The 25,917-nt window shown below is 43.2% G+C and overlaps 1 protein-coding gene across 2 annotated transcripts in view; it reads left to right on the top strand.

The window, feature by feature from the left end:
- The window catches only part of AHCYL1 (adenosylhomocysteinase like 1), a 118,455-nt gene that overhangs the window by 72,849 nt on the left and 19,689 nt on the right, over positions 1–25,917 (top strand). For both annotated transcript variants that reach the window (XM_073542438.1, XM_073542439.1), the window contains exons 9-14: positions 5,193–5,256; positions 8,416–8,504; positions 11,949–12,019; positions 12,195–12,289; positions 14,827–14,925; positions 19,286–19,354. In XM_073542438.1, coding sequence (XP_073398539.1) covers positions 5,193–5,256; positions 8,416–8,504; positions 11,949–12,019; positions 12,195–12,289; positions 14,827–14,925; positions 19,286–19,354 — 487 coding nt within the window. The remainder of the gene's footprint in view (positions 1–5,192; positions 5,257–8,415; positions 8,505–11,948; positions 12,020–12,194; positions 12,290–14,826; positions 14,926–19,285; positions 19,355–25,917) is intronic.

Here is a 25,917-nt window from a genome sequence, read left to right as displayed (position 1 = left end):
TCACATAGTGCAATGCCTTGGACAAGGCATGAAACATTAGATATTTCAAGCGTGATCATCTTACTGTGAAGAAATTTGTGACTATACAGAGCAGACAGGTTAGTGCAGATAAAGGCATAATGAGGAAGGCTTCTGCCAGACAAGTTCATTGGATTAAGAAATCAGCTGCTAAAGTATCATAAAAATCAGCATCAGGTATTTGAAACTGTTGGTGCCTATGGGGTCCCACAAACCTCAAAGTGTAGGATCCTTCAGACACTTGCAGTTGGGCATAAACCCACTATTCGGCCAAGACAACATAACAGTGTTCAAAAGCAGAAATGGTTTCAGTGGGCCCAGACACAGATGAAGCACTGGTTTTAAAACAGTCTTGTTTAACGATAAGTGCTGTGCAACCCTGGATGGTCCAGGTGTATGGTTGTTAGATGGCCACTATGTCTCAACAAGGATGCAACATCACCAAGAAGGTGGTGGAGACATGTTTTAGGCTGCAGTCATGGGGATAGAGCCGATAGGCCTCTTTAGGATCCCTGGAGATGTGAAAATGACCTCAGCAAAGTATGTAGAGTCTCTGACAACTTTGTTCCATGGCACAGAAAGAAGAACTGTACCATCCATAGCAAAATCATTTTCATGCATGACAATTCACCGTCTCATGCTGCAAAGAATACCTCTGAGTCATTGACTGCTATATGAATAAAAGGAAAGAAACACATGGTGTCATCACCATCCTCTCCTGACCTCAACCCTATTGAGAACCTTTGGAGTATCCTCAAGATCACATCAAAACAGCAGCTCTGGAATCAGTTCTGACATCCTGCAAATAAATTCAAGCATAAACTATGTCAATCTCACAAGTTGTAGGGATGCAAGAATTGTGAAGGTGATAAAAGTGATATCAAAGAAGGGGTGCTATGTTAAAATGTTACTTGGCCTGTTAAGATGCTTTTGATTGAAAAAGCTTTTGACTTCAGTAAATGTGACCTCTTAATGCTGCAAACTGAACTAATCACCATTTTTAGTTCTTAACTACCTATAACACGTTTGGAAACTCTGTTGTGCATAACAATATGAAACAGTGCATTTTGAGTTTTTTAGGTTTGAAAAAAATACTACTGTCATCTTTGGGAGATTTGTGCAATAAAAATGTATTTATACTGTAAGGTAGCGGTACCACCGTACGCAGTGAAGAGGCGGTGACTCACAAAATTCAAACACAAAGGTCTTTTTAATGTGTTGTCTTCACACATAAAAGTCAAAATTCACACAATTGCATATAACTTCAGTGCATCTTATCAGTGTTCAGTTCACACCAGTTCATAGCACTACATAGTACACAGCATCCTTTAGATTGCAGTCACTACACACATTAGTCCTCCTCTGACTGGTTCCCGTGGGTGTCCTGCACCACTTGTATCACAGTCTCTACTCACAGCCGTACACAGTCCAGGATATCTTCTGGATCGCAGCCGGGCACCATATCCACCTGTTTTGCAATCGTTAAACACGCCAGTCTTCTTTCGGGCACAGGACATCCACCTCCAGTTCACCTCTGGGCACAGGACTGTCCTTATCCGAGACCAGTCACCGTGGACGACTTGCATCTCTGTGTACACTGCGGGTTGCCAGGTCTCACTCTGGCCCTGACACACCTGAGACTCTCTCAGACCTCAGTAACCCTTTCCTGCAGGGCTTTTATCACAGCAACCTGTGGCTTTCAGCCACATGGAAAACCTCTGTCCGGAATGGAACAGACGACAACACTATCATACTGCAATCTGTTTCATACACACATCCAGAGCAGGTTTTCTCTACCACTGTCGTGGACACTAGCATGTCCAAGACTAACATTTACGTTTATTATCAGTCTGCATTGCAGTCACAGTTACGTCCGTGACTGCCATGCATACCTATGGCTTTCATACACCTCCGTGCATATCCTGGGGAGACTACACAGCGACCCCTACTTGTGACATCGGTCACTGCTTCACCATTGCAATCCCAGCTACGCCTGTGAACGCAATGCATTTCCAGAGCCTCAATAAGCCTCCGTGTGTATCCTGGGGAGAACACACAGCGCCCCCTACCCTAGCTGTAACAGACGTCACTGCCTCATATTACTCTTAACGATCGATGATTTGGATATTATACTGATTCATTTGTATCGACCAATTAGGAAAATAGAATTTGCATAATAATTTGGAACATGGTGTAAAGAATAAACCACCATAGTAAATAATGCCACTTAGAGGGGTTGTCCACCCCTGATTTTTTTTTTTTACAGCACATGCATATATTTTTTAAAGTACGGTATTTAAACAAAGTTTATTCACTATATTGATCCCCCGCTGCTCCACCTTTAAATTTGCCTGTATTCCCTGCCGGTTTCTTGACGGACAGGCAGGTGATGACTGCAAACAAACACTGGTCGAAGCGCTGATCACTTGATCACTACTGCGGCCAGTTATTGGCTGAAGCACTCTTCCATTTCATACAGTAGAGAGACTGGTTGTGTACTTCTTGCTTGGTTGGACATATGACCACTGCTGTCAGTGCTCCCACATCTAGCATCTAAGTGGTTTACAGAGGGAGATGAGTGCCACTAGTTGCTGTGGTGTCTAAAGGTGACAGAAAAGGAAAGGAAGAATTCGGCACAACCGTCCAACCATGTATAAAAATATAACAAACTTTACTGAAGATTCATCAAAAACATGTTTTTAATTATTTTTTGTACATCGTCAGACGGTTATGCCAAATTCTTCCTTTTGATTTTCGGCTGTACTTCACCAGCAGGTGATAATCGGCCAGTGTCAATGCACCCCGTTCTAACAGACCCCCAGATCTGCCATTTTAGTGCATCTGTTATGCAGAAACTGATAGATCTGCATTATGCGGATAGGCATGATACATTTTACACTGCAGTTCAGAATTAGAGTGTATTGTAAACATGATCAAGCTGTCACATATTAAAATCCTCTAGTGGGACTACAAATAACAGGAAAAAGATTAATAGTGTTAAAAAAAATTTTTTTGTAAAAAATGTAACCGTAGCCCCCAACACAAATATCATTGCTACAACTCGAAATATAAAGTTACTTCAGCTGCATGATGAATACCATAAAAAAGAGAAAAATAAGGCAATGTCAGAGTTGCTTTTTACTTATCTTGCTGCCTAAAGAAAAAGTGAGCTATACACTACAACACTATCATTAAGAAGTACAGCTCACCCCCCAATGCAGCAATGCAAAACCTTAAAGAGTATATCCGTGACTTTGTGAAAAGCAAAAAATATACATAAACACTAACGGGCAGGTAGTTGCTACCTACCTACCTGCCTGTTGCCGTTGATCGCCCACACAGAGCTGTCATGGGTCGCTCTCGAGGAGTATTCAGCTGCTTCTTTAGCGCCCTACTCTGCCGACGGGGCGTGGCTTCTGATTTCGTGCGATTGACAGTCGGCTCCCCTAGTTAGGCAGCGGGAATTCAAGTCCCGCCTTGTCAACGGAGCTGAAAAGAAGCATCTTTTCTGTCGATGTCGCGTTAGCAGAAGCAGCTGAATTCCTGGCAGGAGCGGTCAGTGTCAGCGATGATCGGCACCAAGCACAACATGCAGGTAGGTAGCAATTACCTTCCTGTTCTTGCCTAGGCATATTTTTAGTTTTTCACAAAGTCTCTGTGAGCTATGTTCACATGGTGTGGAAATTTCTGCCATGGATTTGGTATCCATGATTAAGACCTAGAGTCGAAACGCGTTGGATTATGCTGCTAAATGTGTTGTGCTGCTAGTGCTATTTTTGCATTGAACATCATATTTGTTCATAATTTTATGATAATAAAAGTTATTTTTTAAGTCATCAAGATTTCCTGTGGATCCTGCTGGAATTTACCTGTTTTCTGAGTGTGTTTTGGAAACCCCATTCATTTGTAGCATACTAGAAACTGGTGCAGATTTGCAATGCGGAATCCATCCATGAATCTGTAGTCAATCGGGATGGTGTGACCTTGGCCTTAGTTTGAAAAGTAGTAATACTTGGAAAAAAAAAGCTATATGAATATGCGCAGCATCAATGTGGTATAGCTGGCTGGGAGTAGTAACATGGAAGAAGCGATTGTTTTCTTAAAAAAGCGGTGTCCAGTCTTTTGCTAAATGTCTGTGGTCACTCGTATGTGACTGCAGACTTCTAAATCCTTACAGTATGCGCAACACATGCAGTCAGGATTCTCCTGTGTCAGTATGCAATTTGTAATTGAACTAAGTGAGGCCGAGCACGTCTTGTTGGAATGTGGCCAGACGTATGACACATAGAATGGCTGCAGACAGAATTCTAGAAGACCAGACAACCCTTTCACCCAATTCAAGACTGGGCCAATTACTCCAGGTTTTGACCAGACATGTTTTCGTATTTTTTTTTCATACATGCAGTTTAAAGGGCAATTAAAAATAAAACTTTTTTGGATACTTAAATAATTTTTGCATTTTTTTTCTTATGATACATGGGGCATAATTTCTAGGTAATTTTTAACCTTTTTTAATTTTTTTTTCTAGAGTCAGGCAATAGCAATGGGAAGATAAAGCAAATATGTTTGTCCTAAAATGCCCTGAGGATAGGGAACATAAAAGGGACAGCACCGCGCAATATTAAAAATATCGCAAATAAAAGTGCAGAGCTGATGCACTCACCAGGTTTAAGAAACAGCGTATTGGCCCTGGGGCAGAATCCCAACCGAGGTCCTAGTTCTTCGGTCTGCTGCACAGCTCCCGGTCCACGAGGCGATCCTCAATCGTCCGCAGGTGAAAGTGAAAAGATGCAGAAAACCAGTCTGGTGCCGGCGCTCCTGAAAATTATTTCCTGTGCTGTATTGGTTTATTATAAAAGTTTTTTATTCTAAATATACAAGGTAAAGACAACGCGTTTTGGCAAAAGCCTTCATCAGGTAAATTATACAACCATACTAGAGCAAAAAGGTTTTAAAAAGACACGGCTATTGTTCTAGCATGGTTGTATAATTCACCTGATGAAGGGACAAAGGAATAGAGGGTGGGCACTATGGGAAAATGTTTGGCTACTGTCCTATGTAAATACACAAAAACTTCATGTAGCAGTATAACATACTCGATGAGTGTCTGTATATGTGTCACTTCTATTGTAGTTATTGATCATTTTATTTATTTCCCTTTTATATTGCTGCAGACTTAAGAGAAGCACAGATGTTATGTTTGGTGGAAAACAGGTTGTTGTATGTGGATATGGAGAGGTGAGTAATTGATAAGGCATTATATATGTGGACAGTATGATTGACCTGTATGTGCCATGGAGTGCACCATGGGGCCATATTGTATACACCAAGTTCGCAGTGAGAAACCAGAACAAATACCGTACCGCTATACCTCTAGAAGAAGATGCACTCCAGAAATGATGAGAAATTTGTCTGTGTCTCATATGTGCACCATATAGGTTTATGTGTCTGGAAAACAGCTGTGAGAGCCCTGAACACACCGATATGTATTATGATACCTTATGTCTATGAATTGGCAGCTATAAATTAAGGTTAGAGATTTTGTATAGTGCATGAGAAATTAAGGATAGAATCTCAGATTGAAAATCTAGAAGTAGCAAGTTTCTTTAGTGTTTTTACCATATGGGTAAATATCTAAAAATATAGTTTGAAAAGCTAACCGAAACAATAGGGAGAAACGAAACTAGAGTGGTACAGCTCCAGCTGTCTTCTTCTCTCCCTGCTCTAGGTCACTCCAATGAATGTACCATAGAGAGAGAAGCAAGGAGAAGTCAATCGGGGGCGGCACCAGACTAATCAGGTCTCTCCCTTTAGTTTCCAGCCATTTTCTCCCTGCTCCACTTCAGTTATTTGATGGATCTCTTACTATGTACATGTACACATATTGAAGAGGCCTTTCCATCACCTGGAGCGGGACGTGGAGAAACTGGCTTTTGAAACTGTTTTTTCTTAAACTTTCAGTCTTTCAGAGAAAGACATATCTGGCTTCAGTCAGGTGTTTGGGTTTTTTTCAGATGAATGGGAGCGCTGTAGAACATTATACAAGAAAATCTGCAATGGTCTGAATTCCTCATTGATGTTTCTGTAAGCATTTGTAGTTGTAGAAATGTGTGCATTATGCAATCTTTGCACACTGTGGTAGATCGGCTCACTCGGCTGCTCATAGAGGAAGACATAGGAACACTGTCTCTTTAAATTTTTCACTGGCTTATTGAGGAACAGCATAAGCAAGGGAAAGGTTAGCAACATAATCATGGCCTTTCTGGCCTAATGGGAAACAAAACATAAACAAATGGCACAGTTCGTGTTTTGCAGCTGGGATCCGCCCGCTGAGGTAAAAAACTGAAAAAAAAGGTTCAACTTTCCTTATTCTCAAACACAGCTCTGGAGCTCCCATCTCCAGGCACACCCAACACTGAATGAGCCAGAAGGATGTGTATTTATCCTCTTGACTCTACCCTGGGGGTGGAGATAAGGTGAACAGCCTCCCACCCACTCAATTTTCTAGGTTCATATCACTGAAGCTAACAACCTCAGTGTTACATATTTCCCCTCCAGTACTTTGCCAGTGATGTTGTCACAACACTTTGATCAATTATTTGTTGCGTGATGTCGCCTGAACTGTAAACTGCTGTGTAAATCTTTTACAGTCTTCTTTAATTGAAAGAAATAGGTATTATTGGAATTCTATTTTTTTCCAGTCCTGCATGCCCGATGCTCTCTGCTAGTCATTTGTTTACATTGGCTGTAGACATGGTGTGATTTATATACCACGTGATCTCTGCCGCCAATCACTGGGCTTAGGAGTATACGACATAAGACAGTTGAAACCAATGTTTGGCAGCAGCAGTCACACGTATAGTGATTGCGGCAGCCAAAGTAAAGAGAAGACCCGTGGGGAGTACCAAGACATGGAGCTGAAGTGTCAGGTAGTAAAAGGGCACAAGAAATAAAACAAGCAGTCAGCTCACCACTGTTTCTTTCGACCAAACTAGCATATGAAAGAACAAAGCGTAGCCGTGACTTAGGACATTTCTGTCTGAAATAGATACGTCGGCAATCCGAGCTTTGGACTTTTATTGTATGAGGACTAGCTCTACAACTTTTGTATGTATCAATTGGATGTTTATTTCCCCACCATTTTCCAGACATATGTTTGCTGTCCGTGAATGAGAAATATGTCATTTTAAACCCATTGACCTTCAGCTGAGAAATATATACAATTTTATGTACTCAGAGCAGGGCTGACAGTTTGTGGTTAGTCAGGATTGGGGCCTTTTATCTCAGAAAACATTCTGCAGACTGGATATGGGTGCATCCACTTTCCACTAAGACCAGGACTTGGTTATAGGGGTTTGCAGCTGCTTCTTGATGTGAGCCAGTGTTCATCTTGCATAAATATATTATTCTTTTTAAAGGTCTGATTAGCTATGTTCATATATGCAGTAGGAATTTGGTCTGTTTTAGGAACAGAAAAATGGAATTCATCCGGGATATGTATCTGTCATATGACAGATACAAATTGAACCTTATATTGATCATGTATTGCTCTATTTCTGACGGTAAAAAATGACAATCTGCAACAAAAGCTTCTATCTGAGCCTTAATACAGGTGTGAACAGGTCCAACACCAAATACACGTTGCCAGGGTCTTGTCCACTCCAAGGAGACCCAACCAAACATAATCATTCATTAGCCAAAACAAGCCAAAATAATTGAGAAAGTAGCAAGCAATAATGTCAAACCAAATATGGAAATTATAACTAACCAGGAACCCTTTAAAAAACAGGAAAGTCCTTCAAGCCGGTTCACAAGTGAAAAATATCTGAGGAAATCAGATCACACTGAGCTATCAAAAAGATTCCCTTCCCCGTGAGTTGCAGAAATGTGAGGACCAGAATTAGTGAAGATGAGTGGTGTTAATATCCATGATGTAGAAGAAATCCGGTGTCACCACTGGTTAATAGCTGACCTGACTGTGGCCTCTTCACTAACAAGATTGTTACTTTTAACATGTAATAATATATATATATTATATAACTATTATCACTGCCCCATACCATAACTTACCGTATATATGGTAGCTACCCTGCATGCAAATGAGTATATTTCTTTAACATCAAGAGGGACCAAAGGAAATAGTAGCATTGAGTTTTGGTTTTATCAGCAGCACGCTATAGAGAGCTCCGATTACCCTACCAGATGCCGAACAGGGAACTCAGCAGTTCTGCTGTTTCATATACGGTAAGTCAAATCCTTCTAGAGTCAATGCAACTACAAATAATCTAGTACAAATTCCATCTATAGGTTCAGGAATTGTAGGGCCTGAGCATTTACGGTCTAATAGACAACATGTTCACACCTATCAGTACATAATTATTTGTCTTCCCTGTACAGGTTGGAAAAGGATGCTGTGCAGCTCTAAAGGCGCTAGGTGCCATTGTACATGTCACAGAGATTGACCCTATCTGTGCTCTGCAAGCTTGGTAAGAGGTGGAGGGCACTCATAATAACATTAATAACTAGAAAATCGTACTTTCATACAATTGATCCACATCACTTGTAAGTTAGGTCATCCAGTTGCTCTAAGCTGGGTTTCTCCTAATAAAATCATTAATCGTTCATTAAAATTACCATTTTTATGGTTGACACAGATGTAAATGACATTTCTCTCTTCCAAGGGTATAAGCATTGTCCGTGATACCAGTTATCCGATATAAACTAGTGTCACAAAACCTTTTAACCTGGTTATTGGCAGGTATTACCTTCTGAGACATTTGTGCCATATTGAAAATACAGTATATGCCATAAATATCTAGTATGTCCTAATCCTTTTTTTAAGACTCAGACATTTCAAAGATTATATAGGTCCTGTTTCTACCTTTTGCAATGCAGAAAGAAAAATACCATATATTCAACTTTCTCCATTGCTGTGTTTGCAAGACACTGAACTAGCTACGTGCTTGTCTTCTCTCATAAATTGCAATGCATATAGCAGCACTTATCTATTCCTTTCTGTGCTGCTCAGGAGTTAGGACTCTCCAGACAATATGGTGGAACTCTTAGATGTCCACACTGTGCACCATTAGCTCCTCTTTTCTCCGACTTGGGAAATACATGTGAGCATCCACCAGACACTTTCAAGCATGTGTGTGACCAGATAGTTAAAGGCCACACAGAATGGCATTATGGGCTACAGGTTCTGCACCCATGGTATAAACATTGTCTGTGATGCCTCTCTTTTAGGATAGTGTTTTTTTTAATTCTTGTTCTTCAGAACTTTCAGTAGGTCTTGATCTAAATTCCAGTTGAGGTCTAAAGTATTGGCACCATGGGCTATATCTCTTGAAAGTGTTCAGTGAAGCTGGATATATGTATACCCATAAATTTGACAAAAATAACCATACTTGACAGGGAAAAGAGCATACAAAATTGAAGACAATGTCAAAACACAATTGATGACACTTTATATTCAGTTTGGAGCAATGGGCAAACTCAGACTAACGCATGATTAGTTAAATATGAATCCTGTCCCCACGTTGTCATGCACACATGACCTTATAGAGGTTGGCCACTATCTCTGGTTAGTGCAGCTTTCCTCACAAACTGACCTACACTTCTATCCATAAAATGGCTGATGATGGAGGATTATGTGACCACACCAGTCCATCAGCTTCCAACAATTGTAAAGCACCTCAAATAGCACCGCTGTTTTTCTAGAAAAATGAAAATTGATGAGGGAACCCTACAAAAGGAAGGGGGGTTGAAATGGCACTGATAGCACATATAACATCCAACGTACTTCAGACTAAGCTGGAGAATCTGGAGTGATAGTTTTATCCTGTTCTGTGCCACATACTGAAATAATGGGCAAAGACCCAGGAGGACTAAATTGCTTAAAAAAAAAGAATGAAAAGAGCCACTGAATGTTGCCACCATTTTCATAGACAAACTACACTTCTATGAAAATGTTTCTTGAGGAATGGTGAAATGAAGCCTATAGAGAAGAGTGTACCCTACACATAGTGAAATATGGTGAAGGATCTATAGTGCGGTGTGGCGGCTTTGTGCCTATGGGACTTTAGGCCTTGAATGTGTTATAAAAAGAATGAAATCAGAGGATTATCAGAGCATGTGAAACTGGCTTACATTTGGCCACAATGAATCATGATCTCAGTCCATTTGTACATTTTTGGCGAAAGCTGAATTCTGCAAACATTCAGGAGAATTTCAGTGGAAGATGCTAATCACAGGCAGATGGAAAAAGTTCACAGATGGCTATAAAATCTTTTGAAGGCTGTCATTGTTGCTAAAAGTTGTGGAAACAAATATTAGGCAGTGGATCCTACAATTCTGTCATATTCTGTGTTCCTAATTGGTACCTATCCACTTATTTCTGAAGACCATTTGCTCTTTATAATAAACCGACAAGGGTGCCAATTTTCTCGACAGCTGATCCAAAGGTGATCCATTGATGGATTGGGATACTTGATAACTGCTCTTAAAAAACGCAAAGTTTTATTCTTTTTATAATGGATCAACATTCTATACAATTGTATGTACCATGTATGTGAATTGGTAAGTAATCAGGCCTAAATATAGTTAGAGCTTTTGCTTCAAACTTCTACTAAATCCACAATTTCGAAGTGCAAAAATTGCTCGCCTAAAGTTGAAGCCATTTTGATAGTCTACTCTATATGTTGAAATCTCTGTGAGTTGGCAAGAAATTAAAACACTGTACCACACATTAACATTTAAAGGGGTTCTCAGCTGACTATCCCTACTTACTCAAAGGGTCCTTTGGCAATAGGATAACCACAAGCCCCCCAAATTTGGTCACAAATCTGTCAGTAAAATCCAGACTCTTGAAAACCAGCGTTGTTCATACCAATCTTCACCGGTGGATGCGTTGGAGTCATACGCTTCTGACTCATTAAGAGGTCCATGCATTTTAATGAATCTGGCACATCTGAAAAGTGGTGTGCTTCTCTGTGCCCCTCGCCACAAATCTTACTCCATTCAGAGACCGGAGTAAGATTTCTATTTGGTAAGTACCCTACACCTCACCATTCCTCCCTGCCCCAGCTGCACCCATTTTAGAGCAGCTGTACAAAACCGCCGTGAAACTAAAATTCCTAAAAATTTTGTGCAAACTCTCAAGTTGCGCATAAAAATGTTGCAGTTTACGTCGGAAATCTGGTGAAAATCCTTTGATGAATCAGGGCCTAAGTGTTCGTTTTCATACAGCTCCACCACAAAAGAAAATGAGAGAAGCCCTCCCATGTTATTTTTTTTTTTTACTAAACCTGTGTATATGTAATGTAGTGTGAGTGTATTAATATACAAGTACACACCTACCACCACCTTCTCCGGGATTCAGCGCCGTTCCGCTCCTCTTCTCAGCGACGTCACCACTCTTCAGACTATCCGGCTCACTCTATGCGTTGGCTAAACGTCTCTCTTACAGTGTGAGTCTATGGAGCCTCGTTCTGATGGTCCATAGGCTTAGATTGTAAAAGCCACTTGTAGTAGGACCCAGAGAGTCTGAAGGACGGTGCTGGATACCAGAGAAAGCACACTCACACTACACTATATGCACACATTTATTGAAATAAAACCTTCATAGGAGCGCTTCTTTGGGCAGTACACGGTATCCGTTCCCACCCATGGATTGACTTTGTATAGCTGGACGGCACAATTCCTCCAGAGTGACCGATGCTCTCTGTAACGTCACTCAACTGGTCAAGAAATTAGGATCCTGAAGTTCCCTCTATCAACTATTTCTTTATAAGATATACAAGAACGGGTTTTCTAACTGGACAACCCCTTTATACCATGAATGACGTGTATGTAGAGTGTTAATACCCCTTTTATATTCATGGGCTGTCACTGCCTGTGGTCTCAGTACAATACTTTTCTCTCCAATGCAGCATGGAAGGTTTTCGTGTGATGAAACTCAATGAAGTTATAAGACAAGTGGATGTGGTCATCACTTGTACAGGTAACCAGGTATATGGCAACTGGGATTTTTAGGTATAGACCATGGAATCCCATAACCAGTAGACATGCAAACTGCACTTAAACTGAAGTTATAGACAACTTTCATCTGCAGTTTTTCAGGAGTAATATTAGCATTAATTTTCCAATAAACCTTGTGACGTTACTTTGGTCCATAGGTAACAAAAATGTGGTAATGCGGGAGCATCTTGACCGTATGAAGAATGGCTGCATTGTATGTAATATGGGACACTCTAATACGGAGATTGATGTAGTAAGCACAATATTATTATCTTCTATCATTGATTGTAATAGTTATTTAATATCATTTTACAATATTATTATAAAGTAACAGACAAAATAACAATCGAAAGCTGCAAATTAGATATCTGGAGCTATATTACCCAGGTAACCTTCGTGTAGTATTTCACAGGCTTGAATGTAATTTTTTTCCTAAAAACTGTTAATCCTTGTTTGACCTGGTTGCCATTTGCAAAAAAAGAAAATTGAAGTAACGTGAAAGAAAAGAAGATTGTGAATGACGTTTAAAGGGCACGTGCACAAATGCTATTATTCTGCAGATAGGGTTAATCTACAGTTTAATAGCATTACAAAGCTGTCTGGCCACCTTACTAAAAGGGAATTTGTCAGCCGCTTTTTGCTATGTCATTTGAGAGCAGCAATAGGAAGGAGCAGAGATCCTGAATTCAGCAATGTATTGCTTACTGGTATAAGTAACAGCATGGTGTCTTTTTTATCAAATCAAAGGTTTTATCTGCTGCAGATCGACCAGTTCTCTAAATGCTGAATGCACACAAAAAGCATCCGATCAGTGGTGGAGGCGGGGTTTGAGTAAATGGCAGCAGTTTACTAGTCCTAATTACAGCAAGCAGCCCAGTAAGTGACACTTCACTGGAAGCAGGATCTCTGTCCCTACGTTATGCTGCTCTCAGATTGAAGAGCAAAAACCTGCTGACAGATTACTTTAAAAGTGCTGCTACAGGGAGAAAATTATCTTTCTTTCCCCTGGGAGTCGCTGACTGTCAGTCATACAGGCATGCCCGGAGCAGCTACAGTCATCGCTCACAGTATTGTGAGCGGCAGCTGTAAGCATGCTCCAGAACTTTGATTGACAGCTCGCTCTGCATAGATGGTTTGCAGAGCAGGCTGTCACTTAAAGTGCTTAGGAGTGCTTACAGCCACCACTCACTGCGTAATGAACAATGACTGTAGACATTTTTCTATGTCTGAAATCCGGCGGCTCCTGGGAACAGCAAAGTTAATTTTCTTCCATCTAATGTTACAAACATAAGGAAGCCAATGCCAAAAGTAATATGAAAAAAAGATTTTATATTCTTTATTAAACATATAGAATATAAAATTTAAAATAATTGGGGATACAAAAATAGCTGCACACACAGGGAGTATATATTATATCAAATCAAGTGATTCATGTATAATATTCCTATTCAGTTTAGAGGAACTGACCCTTGTTTGCATACATTTTAATAAATATAAATTTAGCTCCCCCCTCAGGAACAAGCTAACGCAAAACGCGCGTCAGGGCTCCGTGCTGCATCCCCAGGTCATGTATGTCTCACTTCCATGAGTTTTCTTTCCTCCTTCCTTGCTATCCGTTTCCACATATATTACTATTAAGTTACTCTGTTGCATTACTAAATAAGCTTCTGGCACAACTTTCAGCCAAATGCACTTTGCACTTTACTGTGTCTATGGAAACTACTAAGCCACTAAGCTATTCTAGCATAATCATGTTACTGTAATCAGCATATGGATCCATTGCAGGAAGGTATTCTTTTTTTGCACAGTGACTGGTATGGGAATAACTTTGATTACTTATCATTAAGGCTAATCAGCCATTCCACAGCTCCCCTATGACTCCCCTGTTCATTCTATCTTGCCCTCCCACCTCTATTTATTTTAATTTATGCAAACAAGGGTCAATTCCTCTAAACTGAATAGGAATGTTATACATGAATCACTTGATTTGATATAATATATACTCCCTGTGTGTGCAGCTATTTTTTAATCTTGTATCCCCAATTATTTTACATTTTGTATACTATATGTTTAATAAAGAATGTAAAATCTTTTTCAGATTATTTTTGGCATTGGCTTCTTTATGTTTGTAGGATTAGATATATTTTTGGAAGTGCCATTTATCTAGGTCAATAATCGTTTTTGTTCAATTTTCTTCCAGTAGCCAGGCTTTAATTAAGGTGGCTGGACAGCATTGTTCCTGCTATTAACCTGCAAATTATCTCTTTATCTGCAGGTTAGAGGGGTTTTCCCGACTTTTATATCGATGGCATAAAATTAGGATAGGAAATCGATATATGATCGGAGGGGGTGCAATGCCCAGCACCCCCGCTTATCAGCTGTTCCTGGTGCCGGCCAGGTGTGCCGAGTTGCGGAGCTCCAAAGCACAGCTCTGTCAACTGCATTGTGCCACAGCTGAGTACTGCACATCCATCCCCTGTTGATTTGTATAGGGGGTGGATCTGCAGTATCTGGCCTTGGACACTATTCTGCTGACAGAGCTGTCCTGTACAGCTCCGCTACTTGCAGACCACTGCCTCCACAGGGAACAGCTGATCAGGTGACAGATTCCCGCTTATCAGAAATTGACGACCTGTCCTAAGGATAGGCAATCCATATAAAAGTCCCAGACAACCCCTTTAATAGCGTTCAGGGACCTGACAGGTTCCCTTTAATGCTAAAGTGCCTTAAAATTGAAAGTAATAATACACTGTAAAGAGTTTTTCTGCCTCATTGTAACTTTCTTTTCAGACCAGCCTACGCACTCCTGAGCTTACATGGGAACGTATCAGATCTCAGGTCGATCATGTAATCTGGCCAGATGGAAAACGGATAGTTCTGCTGGCTGAGGTAAGCACTCTGCCAAAATTATAGGGGGTTTCCATCAGTTAATATTTATGACTTACCAAGTTCTTTCTGCTGGGTCCTTCATTGACGTTTGGAAGCTCCATGAAGGTCTATGGACACTGCAGAAACAGCTCAGTCAGATACATATTGAATCTACACCAATAATATTATCTGGCAAGGTCTTGCAGGGCCTCCTAGACTTTGTATTATGTGAAATAACCTTTCCTTGGCAATGATTTCCCAAAAAAAAGCTTGTTATCAAGCCAATCAATGTGGGGCTTTTTAGCATCATCTTTAAAGGGAACCTGTCACCAGGTTTGACCGATATGAGATAAGACCACCATCTTTCAGGGCTGATATAAAGCATTCTATAATGCTGTATATAAACCCCCCCACCCGACCTGGAAGACAAGAAAAGACCTTTTATTATAAGCACCAGTGGGGTGTTCTGATCCAAGGAGTGTTGCTGGTGTTGGTCCGGCGCCTCCCTTCTTCTTGCGATGTTGTCGTCCTCCTTCTTGATTCATGTGGATAATAATAAAAGGTCTTTTCTTGTCTTGCAGGTCGGGTTGGGGGCAGATATCCAGCATTATAGAATGCTGTATATTAGCCCTGAAAGGTGGTGGTCTTACCTCATATCTTGTTGGTCAAATCTGCTGACAGGTTCACTTTAAAGAGTACCCATTATTTTAGTGTTGTTTTTTTCCATAAATCAATAGTACGCATGAAAGCATAAAGCTTTGTAATATATCTTATTAGAGAAATCAGCTTCTTTTTCCGCCAGGACTGATCATTTATTTTCAAAAGTCTTCACTGAATACAGATTTTGTAGCTCTCACTCTTGAATTGACAACGTAAGGTCAATCCAGGAGGAGAAAGAAGCAAATTTTCCTGATAAGATGTATTAAAAAGTTCCTGTGTCTACCGTGCGCAGTGTCATCAAGAAGTTTAAAGCCCATGGCACTGTGGCTAACCTCCCTAGATGTGGACGGAAAAGAAAAATTGACAAGAGATTTCAACGCAAGATTGTGCGGATGTTGGATAAAGAACCTCGACTAACATCCAAACAAGTTCAAGCTGCCCTGCAGTCCGAGGGTTCAACAGTGTCAACCCGTACTATCTGTCGGCGTCTGAATGAAAAGGGACTGTATGATAGGAGACCCAGGAAGACCCCACTTCTTATCCCGAGTCATAAAAACCCCGATCCTTGGGGTTCCTCAAGGATCGGTTCTAGGCCCCCTCCTCTTCTCCTTGTACACTGCCCCTATTGGTCAAACAATCAGTAGATTTGGTTTCCAGTACCATCTCTATGCTGATGACACCCAATTATACGCTTCTTCTCCTGACATCACGCCAGCCTTTCTAGAAAACACTGGCGATTGTCTAAACGCTGTGTCTAATATCATGTCCTCACTATATCTGAAACTGAACCTGTCAAAGACTGAACTGGTGTTTCCTCCCGCTACTAATGCACCTGTACCCGACATTGCTATTTCTGTGTGTGGTTCCACTATTACTCCCCAGCAACATGCCCGCTGTCTTGGGGTCATACTTGATTCCGAGCTTTCCTTTGCCCCCCACATTCGATCACTGGCTCGCTCTTGTCATCTGCACCTCAAAAACATTTCTAGAATTCGACCTTTTCTTACTTTTGACTCTGCAAAAACTCTTACTGTTTCTCTTATTCATTCTCGTCTCGACTATTGTAACTCTCTTCTAATCGGTCTCCCTCTTACCAAACTCTCCCCTCTCCAATCTGTCTTGAATGCTGCAGCCAGGATCATATTCCTCACCAATCGTTACACCGATGCCTCTACCTTGTGCCAGTCATTACACTGGCTACCCATCCACTCCAGAATTCAGTATAAACTTATTACCCTCACCCACAAAGCCCTCCATGGCTCAGCACCACCCTACATCTCCTCCCTTGTTTCAGTATACCACCCTACCCGCGCCCTCCGTTCTGCTGATGACCTGAGGTTAGTATCCTCAATAGTCAGAACCTCCCACTCCCGTCTCCAAGACTTTACACGTGCCGCGCCAATTCTTTGGATTGCACTTCCCAGGTCAATACGATTAGTCCCCAATCCCCACAATTTTAAGCGTGTCCTGAAAACGCATTTATTCAGACTGGCCTATCGCCTCAACACATTAACCTAACCTATCCCTGTGTGGCAGAGCCAAAAGTTTTACCATAACCAGGTTCCCAGCATCATGTTCCCTCATGCTTTATGCATCCATTAGCCCTCTGTGTCTGTACTTTTACACACTTAACATTATGGCTGGTCCATACAATCAGAGCAACTGTTACCACCCACCTTTCGTGTCTACCTCTTTCCTCATAGACTGTAAGCTTGCGAGCAGGGCCCTCACTCCTCTTGTTATTTGTTATAATCTATTGTATGTGATTATTGTTATGCTGTAATGTCTATTGTCTGTACAAATCCCCTCTGAAATGTAAAGTGCTGCGGAATATGTCGGCGCTATAAAAATAAAATTTATTATTATTATAAAAAAGCCAGGCTGGAGTTTGCCAAAACTTACCTGAAAAAGCCTAAAACGTTTTGGAAGAATGTTCTCTGGTCAGATGAGACAAAAGTAGAGCTTTTTCAGCAAAGGCATCAACATAGAGTTTACAGGAGAAAAAAAGAGGCATTCAAAGAAAAAAACACGGTCCCTACAGTCAAACATGGCGGAGGTTCCCTGATGTTTTGGGGTTGCTTTGCTGCCTCTGGCACTGGACTGCTTGACCGTGTGCATGGCATTATGAAGTCTGAAGACTACCAACAAATTTTGCAGCATAATGTAGGGCCCAGTGTGAGAAAGCTGGGTCTCCCTCAGAGGTCTTGGGTCTTCCAGCAGGACAATGACCCAAAACACACTTCAAAAAGCACTAGAAAATGGTTTGAGAGAAAGCACTGGAGACTTCTAAAGTGGCCAGCAATGAGTCCAGACCTGAATCCCATAGAACACCTGTGGATAGATCTAAAAATGGCAGTTTGGAGAAGGCACCCTTCTAATATCAGGAACCTGGAGCAGTTTGCCAAAGAAGAATGGTCTAAAATTCCAGCAGAGCATTGTAAGAAACTCATTGATGGTTACCGGAAGCGGTTGGTCGCAGTTATTTTGGCTAAAGGTTGTGCAACCAAGTATTAGGCTGTGGGTGCCAATACTTTTGTCTGACCCATTTTTGAAGTTTTGTGTGAAATGATCAATGTTTTTCTTTTTGCTTCATTCTCTTTTGTGTTTTTTCATTTAAGACAAATAAAATGAAGATAATAATACCAAAGAATTTGTGTTTGCAATCATTTTCAGGAAGAAACTGAATATTATCTGACAGAATTGCAGGGGTGTCAATACTTTTGGCCACAACTGTATAGTATAAGGCTTACAGACTAGCAAATACAGGGGAAAAGTATTTTACTGTCTACTGCTTACTATGATCCTTTGTATTTAGGTTCAGTGGTCCTATAATATTGTTATCTGAGACTTACATGCATACTCCCCTCCCGCAGTGTCCCTCGTTCCAGTGATGCTGTCATTGCTATTATTGGTGGGTCACTTGAGATTGTTGTGTCACAGATTTGTTGCAGCCAATCGGTGGTCTCTGATTGGCTTCAGGGCATCAATATTTCATCACAGTGGACTTCCGCTCTGACAAAATAGTACAGGGTGCAGCTGATCAGCGGTCATCGATTGGCTGCAGCAGACCTGTGACACAACAGTGTCATGTGACCCATCAGGAATAGCAATGACGACATCATTACCGGAATGGTGCCATTGCAGGCGGTGAGTATTTAAATGGGGCTACGAAGTGTATTTATTCTGGGGTTCATCAGTAGTGGACAACCCCTTTAAGTAAGCACTTCTGTTAAGCTTTTATTCATTAAATGTGTGTATATATTCATGTAATACAGTCAGAGTGTATTAATATACTCGCCTATCTCTCTTTTCTCCAATATCTAATGCCGTTCTTCTGCTCGTCTCTGTGACGTCACCATGATTGCAACTACCTGCTCACTCTGTGCTCTATGCATGAGCCGGACGTCTCTTTTACAGTGTAAGCCTATGGAGTCACGTTCTGGCGCTCCACAGACTTACACTGTGGATGACTACAAAAGCAGGAGAGATGATACACAAACTGGAGATGTCAAAGGCCAGGATAAGGGGTGCGGGATGTGGGCATAGAATCATAGAACATAGAACAACATAACTAAATGGTGATAAGTTGGCAACAAATAATCAGCACAAAAATGATTGCCGAGAATGTCAGTAATATATGAACCTAATGTCGAGATATCGTTCACACTTAATTCTGGTGTGTTGTCTTCATTCTTATGTGCAACTGTAATATATGTTCCAGGGTCGTCTCCTCAATCTGAGCTGTTCAACTATTCCAACCTTTGTACTTTCGATAACTGCAACAACAGAGGTAAGATGTCAAAATCTGATTGGATGTTTTCATAGTCAAATTTTCTTGATGTACAGTGGGTACGGAAAGTATTCAGACCCCTTTACATTTTTCACTCTTTGTTTCATTGCAGCCATGTGGTAAATTCAAAAAAGTTCATTTTTTGTCATTAATGTACACTCTGCACCCCATCTTGACTGAAAAAAAACAGAAATGTAGAAATTTTTGCAAAATTATTAAAAAAGAAAAACTGAAATATCACATGGACAAAAGTATTCAGACCCTTTGCTCAGTATTGAGTTGAAGCACAGCTAGTACAGCCATGACTCATCTTGGGAATGATGCCACAAGTTTTCACCCCCGGATTTGGGGATCCTCTGCCATTCTTTTTCCTTGCAGAACCTCTCCAGTTCCGTCAGGTTGGATGGTGAACGTTGTGGACAGCCATTTTCAGGTCTCTCCAGAGATGCTCAATTGGGTTTAGCCACTCAGCTATAGTGTGAGCTTTTTAGCACTATTCCAAAAACCCCTCAGGGGTTAAATGTTGCACACAGCCTAGAGAGTATCCCACATGAAGTAAATTAAAACATAACCTTTAATGAACCGTTAAAAGGACATAACACACAAAAACATTACAAAAAAGTGCTCATGTGAACCAGTGCTCAATAAAAAATGGTTTGGTCTCACCATTGGTATTAGATGTAGCATTCCAGCATCAGGGCGTATCCTGCTGGAGAGACGATCCACTCATGGGGAGCCGAGACATGGGAAAACCAGTGTTAATGTAAAGTATTCCCCTACACTCCCTGTCGTGCCCCAGCGTTACTCCTGTCCTAACAAGGACAGGCCCCAAGTGGATCCTGTAGTGCAGTGGTCACCAACCTTTTTTGCACCGGGGACCGGTTTCAAGCAAGACCATTCTTCCATGGCCCGGCAGGGCGGGGATGGAGGTGTGGCAGGGGCGGGGCTTTGGTCATAAGGGGGCGGGGCTATGGACACGGTTGTAGTGTAGCAGTGCATACTTATAATTAAATAACATTTATAATGTGACTCAACTCACCATAGGTTTTGAATAAGTGCTCCATCACCCCTTTCTCCCCATCATTGCCTTCACCCCATCACTCCCTTCTCCCCATCATTGCCTTCACCCCATCACTCCCTTCTCCCCATCATTGCCTTCACCCCATCACTCCCTTCTCCCCATCATTGCCTTCACCCCATCACTCCCTTCTCCCCATCATTGCCTTCACCCCATCACTGCCATCTCTCCATCATTGCCTTCACCCCATCACTCCCTTCTCCCCATCATTGCCTTCACCCCATCACTGCTGTCTCCCCATCATTGCCTTCACCCCATCACTGCTGTCTCCCCATCATTGACTTCACCCCATCATTGCCTTCACCCCATCACTCCCTTCTCCCCATCATTGCCTTCACCCCATCACTGCTGTCTCCCCATCATTGCCTTCACCCCATCACTCCCCTCTCCCCATCATTGCCTTCACCCCATCACTGCCTTCTCTCCATCACTGCCTTCACCCCATCACTGCTGTCTCCCCATCATTGCCTTCACCCCATCACTCCCCTCTCCCCATCATTGCCTTCACCCCATCACTCCCTTCTCACCATCATTGCCTTCACCCCATCACTCCCTTCTCCCCATCATTGCCTTCACCCCATCACTGCCATCTCTCCATCATTGCCTTCACCCCATCACTCCCTTCTCCCCATCATTGCCTTCACCCCATCACTGCTGTCTCCCCATCATTGCCTTCACCCCATCATTGCCTTCACCCCATCACTCCCTTCTCCCCATCATTGCCTTCACCCCATCACTGCTGTCTCCCCATCATTGCCTTCACCCCATCACTGCCGTCTCTCCATCATTGCCTTCACCCCATCACTCCCGTCTCTCCATCACTGCCTTCACCCCATCACTGCTGTCTCCCCATCATTGCCTTCACCCCATCACTCCACTCTTCCCATCATTGCCTTCACCCCATCACTCCCTTCTCCCCATCATTGCCTTCACCCCATCTCTCCCTTCTCTCCATCATTGCCTTCACCCCATCACTGCCATCTCTCCATCATTACCTTCACCCCATCACTCCCTTCTCCCCATCATTGCCTTCACCCCATCACTGCTGTCTCCCCATCATTGCCTTCACCCCATCACTGCTGTCTCCCCATCATTGCCTTCACCCCATCACTCCCTTCTCCCCATCATTGCCTTCACCCCATCACTGCTGTCTCCCCATCATTGCCTTCACCCCATCACTCCCCTCTCCCCATCACTGCTGTCTCCCCATCATTGCCTTCACCCCATCACTGCTGTCTCCCCATCATTGCCTTCACCCCATCACTCCCCTCTCCCCATCACTGCCTTCACCCCATCACTCCCTTCTCCCCATCATTGCCTTCACCCCATCACTCCCTTCTCCCCATCATTGCCTTCACCCCATCATTGCCTTCACCCCATCACTCCCTTCTCCCCATCATTGCCTTCACCCCATCACTGCTGTCTCCCCATCATTGCCTTCACCCCATCACTCCCCTCTCCCCATCACTGCCTTCACCCCATCACTGCCTTCTCTCCATCACTGCCTTCACCCCATCACTGCTGTCTCCCCATCATTGCCTTCACCCCATCACTGCTGTTTCCCCATCATTGCCTTCACCCCATCACTCCCCTCTCCCCATCACTGCCTTCACCCCATCACTCCCTTCTCCCCATCATTGCCCTCACCCCATCACTGCCTTCACCCCATCACTGCCGTCTCTCCATCACTCCCCTCATGGCCTTCTCCTCATGTCCCCATCTCCTCCAGGGCCAGGCTACACAAACACAGACCAACACACACACACACACACGTACACACACACACACACACACACCACCTCTCTCCTCTCACCTGCCCGCCGCCCGCGCTTCCTCGCTGTGACACAGCAGCGGCCGCGCTCTCCTCTCTGTGTCAGTCAGAGACAGGAAGCGCGGGCGGCGGCCAGGAAGCTGGACGGGTCCTTGCAGCTCCGCTCCTGCTATTCCCTCTTGCAGGCAGCGGAGCTGCTTGGATCGCTCCCTGGCCGCCGCTAAGAACTGCTGCGCGCCGCCCCAGCCCCCGCTACGCCACTGACCGCCCCTGGCTCCCCTTGTGTCCGCGGACCGGCAAGGGCACTGCAGCGGCCTGGTGCTGGGCCGCGGACCGGCGGTTGGGGACCCCTGCTGTAGTGGACACCCCCACTGATAAGGGGAAAAATGGACAGAAAAGCTCCCTATGGTGGGGATTCATCAGGGGAGTCAAATAGATATAAAGCAGTAGGAAAGGATATATAGAATTAGTGTTGTCCGTTAAGTCCACAGGCCCTGCAGTGGCGAGGTGCCTAACAAACTAGTGTGACTGTCCCTGTCACTACCAAGTGGAGTCCTGGAGGGGATGTGCTTTCCAGGCAATTCCAGCAGCTAAATAGGAAAGGGTTCTTTACAGTTAGAGCAGTCAGAATGTGGAATTCCCTACCACAAGAGGTAGTAATGGCAGACACTAGAACAGCTTTTAAAAAAGGGCTGCGTGATTTCCTCAGTACACATAACATTGTGGGTTATAGTTAAATTAGTGACAAAATGCATAATTGGTGGAGAAAGGTAGTACTTTTTTCAATTTATGTAACTTATAGTAGGGCATAATGGAATAAAGCAATGTGAAATCTGGGAATCAAGATGGAGTCTAAAGGAAAGCAAGGAGGAGATTGAAAAGGGAAGCAATTCCACCATGTATAAAATCAGAGTGTGAAAGACAATCAGTGTGAGGGTGCAGTCATACAACTGCTTCTTTCATAACTAGCTAGTTTTTCTTTTCATGCCTCTGCATTTCAATAAAGTGGCTGTATAATGGTTTGATGTATGCAAGAAAAAATGTATTATTTTTGTTATTGTTTAATTATACATACGAGTTAGTGTATTTAAAGGGTTATTCTCTGAAAAAGAAGCTTTTCTCCATCCATGGGTTAGACCGTTAGAGGATGCTTTGCTGATCGGTTTGTGTTTGATTTCTGGGCCTCACATGATCCAGAGAATATAGCTCTACAGCCATGTCCTGAGTGAAGCGGAGGCAAGCATACTTGGCCTGCACTCCATTCATTGTCTATGGAACTGACGGAAGCAGCCGAGTGTAGTGCTTGGCGGCCTCATAGACAATGAATGGAGCGAAGGACACAAATGCATACCTCCACTGCATCCAGCGGTTAGACACACAGTGATCACTAAGCCATTCCTTATCCTATGCATAAAGATTAACTTCATTTTGGGGATAACTTTTTAATACATTTTATTTTGTTTTTGCTGTGCAAATGTGAAAAATAAGGCTGAGTGCAGACGGAGTTTTGAGCCCTGCGGATTTTTCCGTGCAGAATAGAAGAAAACCGCAGGTCAAATGACCTGCATTTTTCCTGCGGATTTCTTCCATTTTTCACGCGGTTTTCATGCGGTTTTTGTGCGGTTTTCCATTGCGGTTTTCCCCCTGCGGATTTGGTAACAGGGGAGATAGAAAACCGCACAAAAGAAGTAACATGCTGCGGATTTTGTACCGCAGGAAAACCGCGCGGAAAAATCCGCAGTGTCTGCACAGCGTTTTTTTTTTTTCATTCATTTTAAAGGTACTGTACATCACAATGCGGATATGCAACGTTTCTGCGCGGTAAAATCCGCTGCGGAAACGCTGCAAATCTGCATCGTGTGCACATGGCCTAAAACATTTTCATATTTTTTTGTTTGTTATTTTGTAAGACTGTTGTTTCTTGTAATTATATGTTTCATCAATTCATATTATATATTTAAAGTGAACCTTTAAAGGCATGGGGAGAGAGATGTCTGCTAGGCAGCTTTCCTCAAGCTTCTCACCAACCAATATCGTCACTAATATTGTGTGTAATAAGGAGACACCTCTCCGTTAGAGCACGTAAAGGCTGGTGGGGAGCTGCCCACCCAACAGAACACTGCAATGAGGAAGCCGATCATTGTGAAATTACTATAGCAAAGAAAAAAAAGGGGTTTAATTTCTGTGCTGCTACAAATACCAATGGATATTCAAGAGAAAGAATCAGGATCCAGGATAAAGGAATTCGGTTTATTGTTGATGCGTTTCAAAGTACAACAAACTTCTTCCTCAGGACAAACCGCAAGTGCAGGACTAAAATCGTGTGTGGGTTTAAATATACAGTAGGCACCAAAAAACACATAGGGTGTCAGATGACACATCAACTGTCAGTTTGAATAAAGCTTATCAGCACAAAAAAACAGGAAAAAAAAAGTACATTTCTCAAAACACATCAACAAATACAGCCATGGCCGAAATTGTTGGCACCCTTGAAATTGTACCAGAATATAAAGTATTTCTCCCAGAAATTGATTACAATTACACATGTTTTGTTATACACATGTTTATCTACCTTATGTTTATTGGAACAACACAAAAAGGAACTGAGAAAAAAGGCAAATTGGACATTTTTTCACAAAACCCCAAAAACGAGCCGGACATACCCGTATATACTCGAGTATAAGCCGACCCGAGTATAAGCCGAGGCCCCTAATTTCTCCTTCGACTCATTGGGGGACACAGAGACTGTGGGGTGTGTGCTTCTGCCGTCTGGAGGCTGACACTAAGTATACAAAAAAAGAGTTAGCTCCTCCTCCGCCGCATACACCCTCGCCCCCAGACCGGGCGTAACTCAGTTTTTTGCTTAGTGTCTGATGGAGGCACACGCAGTCTGGAGCTCCAGATTAGATTTTTTTTTTTTTTTTTTTGGTCTCTTTCTATGAAGATAAGATAGGGGCGACGGATCCTATAGAGAGGGTCCGATCTCCCCAAATCATCAACGGGCGACCACGTGTGAGTAGCCCTCCACGTGTTTTCTCTCCCGCACCGAGGGACACATCTGGGACTTTTCCCCAGACAACCATTTTTCTTTGTTATTTTTCTAAAGAGGTGGCAACGCATCCTGATAAGAGGATTCGGTTCCCCATGAACCCCAGCGGGCGAGCACGTGTGAGTGATCCTCCACGTTGTTACTCTCCTGCAACGTGGGAATGCATTAATGCCCCTACCACCCCTAGGTAGGAGACCAGGGGTGGTCCTGGAGGCGCAGGTGAGCCAAGGGAGCGAAGCGTCGAAGTGGTGCAGTAGCCTCCCCCTCCCGGCCCAGGGATGGGGTTGAGAGCACCACAAGCCCACGGCGCAGAAGCCACAGGGGGGAGGCCCGGCTCACCTCTCTTGTTGATGGGCGTGGAGTGCGGCCAGAGCCCCGTCGGCGGCCGCGGCCCCCGCTGTATGGTGAGGCCCGAGATTCCGCCCGCCCGCCGGCTGACTTCCGGGGGTAGCCGGAAGCCCCGCCCACTAACTTCCGGGGGCGGAGAGCGGCGGGCGCGCTCAGTTACCGGGGAGCTCCCGCCCTCCTCCCTCGAACGCCGCACGTGTAGTGCGGCCAGAAGCCCCGTCGGCGGCCGCGGTCCCCGCTGTATGGGGAGGTCCGGAGTTCCGCGCGCCCGCCCGCCGACTTCCGGGGGTAGCCAGAAGTCCCGCCCACTAACTTCC

This window comes from Dendrobates tinctorius, unplaced genomic scaffold, assembly GCF_039654945.1.
Source record: "Dendrobates tinctorius isolate UK_male_01 unplaced genomic scaffold, ASM3965494v1 ptg000127l, whole genome shotgun sequence".
Taxonomy (NCBI): domain Eukaryota; kingdom Metazoa; phylum Chordata; class Amphibia; order Anura; family Dendrobatidae; genus Dendrobates; species Dendrobates tinctorius.
Note: the sequence above shows the minus strand (reverse complement) of the source record. Positions and strands in the feature narration are given on the sequence as shown.